Source organism: Nicotiana attenuata, chromosome 1, assembly GCF_001879085.1.
Source record: "Nicotiana attenuata strain UT chromosome 1, NIATTr2, whole genome shotgun sequence".
Lineage (NCBI taxonomy): Eukaryota > Viridiplantae > Streptophyta > Magnoliopsida > Solanales > Solanaceae > Nicotiana > Nicotiana attenuata.
The window spans coordinates 41,870,596-41,876,037 of NC_031989.1; the positions used below are offsets into that span (position 1 = coordinate 41,870,596).

Genomic DNA, 5,442 nt, shown 5'->3' on the forward strand with positions numbered 1-5,442 from the left:
AGTATAATATACTGGAGACAGGAGCACCGGTGCTCCAAACTCCAGTATATTATACTGGACCAATATACTTGCTGGAACTCCAGTATATTATGCTGGAGTTCTAGTGTACTTATGCTGGAACTCCATCATATTATGCTGGAGTTCCAGCATACTTATTCTGGAACTCCAGTATAATATGCTGGAGTTCAAGTATACTTATGCTGGAACTCCAGCATAATATACTGGAGTATTTTTCGGGTTTTGAACAGTGTTTTCGCTCAGATTTATCTTTATATAAAAAATGGCTAAATTTCGATTACTTTTGAAATTGGACTATTTTGAACGACCAGTTGTAAATCTGGCTATTTTTAAAATTTACCCATATATGTATACCCGTTAAGAAAAGTAAACAATCTGGGCTGGTTATTACTTAAAGATCCCAAAAAATAAGGTAGTACTCTATATTCATAGTTTTTTAAAAACTTGTGGTATTAAATATATCATAATATTTATTTATTTACAAACCTTTTGAAATTTATGGTCTTAAATACGACATAATATTTTTATGGATATAAGAACTTGTCATTAAGGGTAAAATAAAATATTCAAGCTAAAATATTTCCAAAAACCAATTTTTTTTTTTTAAAAAAAATAGTATTCTATTTTGAATATACTAATGAGGAAATAATATTTTTTTTTTTTTGTAGCGGAGAAAGTAATAACTATGATTTTTTTTGGTGTTCAATATATATGCCATTCTTTGTTAGTAGGAGAAAATAATAAGAATGAATTTTAGCTGTTTCCATTATATAGATTATTACTATTTTGGTTAAACGGGTAAAATTTTATTTAACCAAGCAGAGAAATGTACAATCGCTAGCTCATTTTGACTCTAGAGTTAGGNCCCCCCACCACACACACCTATTTCTCTATTTACATATGTCATACTAAGCCAAGACTTGGATAGGGTAGCTATTTAAACTTTCCAATACAGTCTTCCATCTGATCTCTAAGTTGTAATTGTAATATAATGTTTTTGATTTTTTGAGCACAGGAAGTTACTTACCGGAAAACAGCCTCTCTATTTTCTAAAGGCAGAGGTAAGATCTGCGTACACTCTAGCCTCCTCAAACCCCACTTGTAGAACTATAATGGATATATTGTTGTTGTTGTTGTAGTGCAGGAAGTTACTTATCCGTGAAACCTGCACAAGTTTCTCTCATTCCAAATGTGATAGATTGTTGCTGGGAATAGGAATGCTAGTATACTTGCTCAAGGCCTGTTGTTGTTTGATAACTACTCAATTTCATCATTCTAGCTGCCAATTTGATGTCATTCTCTCATCTAGTGTAGCAATGTAGCCCATACAGTTCTTGAATAATCGTGCTCAAACAAAATATGGTTCAGTATTTCCTCAATGTTTATTCTACATAGTACGCAATCACCAGACACCAATATGTCCCGTTCCTCAGTCTATCAACCGTAGCCAGTCTTTTATGAAGAGCCAACCAAAATATGAATTGGTGCTTGGGTAATGATTTTGATCTTATTGCTATTCTTCTCCATGGACTCTTTTGGTATTGTTAATCCTTAATTGATTATTTGAATTAGATTTTGTGAAAATCTGAAAAGAGAAGATCTTCAAAATTCCTAAATTCGTGGGTTTATAAAGATTTTGTTGCTATTTTTTGAAACTAGAATACCGTGAGTCATTATAAATATAAGTTTTATTTTGTATATCTTTGTAAAGATCCATTCATTAATTATTATTTTTATGATGTATATGCTTGTCCTTCTTAAAGACCATTTTAGTTATGGATGGATTATATTTTGAAGAAAAAAAAAAAGGGTTAAAATTTTCAGCTCTTGCAATGATTTTTCAAAGGAATATATATATATATATATATATATATATATATATACATACATACACTATTGGAANATTTATCAATTCTTATTATGTGTTATCATTTGGTGTCAATTTAATGATCTTAAAAAGGGGTTTTTACCTTCTTATACACTATTTGAAATTTTATTACCCTCCCTACTCAAGTTTCAATTTAATAACATAGGCGTATATAATTTATCAATTATATACACTTTAGGAATTAAATGAGTATCCTTTATATTAGGAATTGAATAAGGAATCAATTATTTTCCATCCTTGTTCTCTCTCCCTCCTGCGCGCTCTCTCTCTCTCTGTCCGTCTCTCTCTGTCTCTCAATCTCTCATTCTCTGTTCTTTCCCCAATTTTTCTTCCTCTGATGTCCTCTAATTTTTATCCTTTCATGTTGTATGTATTTTTAATGAAATTCATCATTGGACTTCAATCGTTTTACTATAGAGTTTTAACTTAGCAATTTTCTTTCATGTTGCACAATTGGTGTTCAAATTGAAATTGTCAATCAATAAATTTTGAAGGTGTTTGATTCTCCGCCATTGACAGCCATTAAAAATCTTTGAAGCTTTGAATTCGATTTTTGATTTTCAAAACCATTATTTATGTGGATTGTGTGTTGTTGCAAGCACTTGGGATATATCTCAATTTTGAGGGTGTTTGGTGAAGATTAGACTTGATTTTGGCTGAATTTCAGATTGAAACTTGAAGAAGAAGAAGAAGAAGAAGAAGAAGAAGAAGAAGAAGACGACGACGACATTGGCATACATTATACTTACCAAATTATAGTAAAGCTGTAGTAAAATTGTAAAAAAAATTATATTCTTATATATATATATATATATATATATATATATATATATTTATATATATAAAACTTGTATTTAAGTTGTATGATTTTGTAGTTGTATATAACTGGGATGAAATAATGTACGAAAGTTGTAAATAAGTTGTATAATATATAATTAGTTGTATGAAATTTGTATATAAATCAAATACAAAATATACAAAAGACATATTGTATAAAATTTGTATAAAAATTATATTTAAATTGTATGATATTGTAGTTGTATATAACTGGGTAGAAATAATGTATGAAAGTTGTAGATAAATTGTAGATAAGTTGTATAATATATAACAAAACATAGTGAGTTCGATAAAGTTACCCGTTATTACACTAAATTTTATTGAATTTAACTTATGTACACACCGATAGTCTAACAATTTTTTACACTTCCATTGCGATTTAACCTGTTGAAACAAGTTAGCTGTTATAGCTTCCAGGTAACTAGTTTATTTATTTTATGCCTTTACCTATAATTATCTCTTTTACATTGTCTGTGCATATTAGTAAAATTTGTTTCTCTGATCAAGTCTATATTTTATTAGTAGTAAGAATAAACATTTACTCGATCTATTTTGTTAGTAAGGTTGGTGGTTTCTGCATTCTGCTTGGTGAGCTCATCGCGAATGCTTCTGAAACCGGTTGCAACTTAGAGTTGGAAAATGTTAAAAAAACCTTATTGAACGCTTGAATAATAGAGATAAGCTTTTCCAAGTTAATTAAGGAAAGGGTATCTGATAACATTAAAAAAATCACAAAGAATTGACAAAATGTTATTAGGATCACACACGAGCTAAGAGAGAGCGCGCGCTTCAGGAGAGGAAAGCTCATTTTCTTTCTATTAAAATCAGAATGTTCTGGATCCTTACAATATTCAATATCTCTATTTATCTATAGGCCACTTGGGCTGTTAGCTAGTATATTTAAGAGTCAACAGAATAATGGGCCTGGCCCAGTTACAAATAAATACACAACTGGCCCAACTTCAGGTAACCCCAACTCCAATAGCTCCAATAACCCACCCCCCCCCCCCCCCCAAAAAAAAAAAAATTGAAGGGTGGGCACACACCCAACTTGCCGATCAAAGAGTGATGTTGAGCACCTGGAAGACACTTAGTAAACACATCAGCAAGCTGAGAAGTAGTAGAGACATGACTTAATGAAATGAGCCAATCAGCTAACTTGGTGCGAATAAAATGACAATCAACTTCAATATACTTTGTACGTTCGTGAAAGACAGGATTGTGAGCTATATGAATAGCTGCCTGGCTGTCGCAAAAAATAGGAATAGGCTCCTTCAGTGGCAAGCCCAAATCAGAAAATAACCTAGTCAACCAAGATAATTCTGCCACGACTTTGCTCATCTATACTCTGCCTCACCCGAGGACTATGAGACAACCTGTTATTTTTTAGATTTCCAACTCACAAGGCTACCACCCAGAGTAAGACAAAAACCAGTAACTCAACGGCGAGAGTCGGGGCAGGAAGCCCAATTGCTATCGCAATAGCCAAACAAAGAGAGGTCAGGAGTATTATTCAGAAATCCCCCAGCATGTGCAGTACCCTTCAGATACCGTAAGACATGCAACGCAGCAGCCATATGAGGAGCTCTAGGAGTTTTAAGAAACGGACTAAGGTGTTGGACCGCAAAACACAAGTCCGACCTAGTATGGTTAAGGAAGTTAAGTTTTCCAATAAGACTTCTATAAGAATCAGGCCTAGGGAGAAGATTCCCAACATCAGACTTCAATTTAGTAGACAAATCAAGAGAGAAAAACACTATAGAAACATTAGAACAATTAAACTCACTTAACAAGTCATAAATGAACTTTCTTTGATGTAACACAACCCTGAAGGATGATAAAAAACCTCAATACAAAGGAAATAATTCAGGAGGCCCAAGTCTTTGATTTTGAATTCAGCATCCAAAAAACTTTTCAAGACAATTATTTCATCCAAATCATCCCCAGTGAGAATGATATCATCCACATATACAACAAGAGAGACAACAGAAAGAGTAGTTTTTCTAATAAAGTGAGAATAGTCATTTAGAGAATGTGTATAACCTCTAGAGCAAAGGGCCTGAGACAGCTTGGCATACCACTTCCGTGAAGCCTGTCTCAAACCATATAAAGACTTCTTAAGTTGGCAGACCAAATTGGGAGAAGAATTCTAAGAAGGTGAAGAAACAACAAGACCTGGGGGAAGCTTCATAAAGACCTCTTCATCCAAGTCCCTATGCAAAAATGCGTTGTTAACATCTAATTGAAATAAAGACCAATTATGCTTGACAGCAAATGCAATTAAACACGTGACAGTACACATCTTCACCACATGTGAGAAGGTTTCATGAAAATCAATACCTTCCACCTGAGTGTCACCCTTACTACTAACCTTGCCTTGTACCTTTCCACATACCCATCAGCCTTGTATTTGATCTTGTAAACCCACTTACACCCAATTTGGTTTCTTGCCCTTAGGCAACTCAACAATGTCCGAGGTGTGATTAGCCTCCAAGGCCTTAAACTCCTTCCTCATGGCTTCTTGCCAAGCTGGGCTGGCAGCTGCCTGAATATAAGAGTGAGGTTCAACTGCAGTAGTAGAAGTGGAGGTGGTAGAGGAGCAGAAAGAAGAGGGAAGTTTAACCATAAAGTCTTGAAAGAGAGATGGAAGGTTGTGAGGTCTAGTGGACTTTCTGAGAGGAGGATGAGGAGAGGCAACA

At 33.8% G+C, this 5,442-nt stretch overlaps 1 protein-coding gene across 1 annotated transcript; it reads right to left on the minus strand.

Annotated features, from left to right (window-relative positions):
- Positions 4,183-5,045, minus strand: LOC109235382 (uncharacterized mitochondrial protein AtMg00810-like). The gene is made up of 3 exons (XM_019401469.1): positions 4,941-5,045; positions 4,598-4,835; positions 4,183-4,499 (listed from the first exon to the last, which is right to left on the minus strand). Exons 1-3 carry the CDS (start codon positions 5,043-5,045, stop codon positions 4,183-4,185), a joined length of 660 nt encoding a protein of 219 aa, XP_019257014.1.

Excerpts from the sequence above, each read along its gene's own strand:
- LOC109235382 (XM_019401469.1), bottom strand. The coding sequence starts at position 5,045 with ATGTGTACTGTCACGTGTTTAATTGCATTTGCTGTCAAGCATAATTGG. Across the intron at positions 4,836-4,940 it reads ATAGGGACTTGGATGAAGAG|GCTTCACGGAAGTGGTATGC; the intron begins GTCTTTATGAAG and ends GGTTTGAGACAG. Across the intron at positions 4,500-4,597 it reads CCTCCTGAATTATTTCCTTT|TGTTTTTCTCTCTTGATTTG; the intron begins GTATTGAGGTTT and ends ATGTTTCTATAG.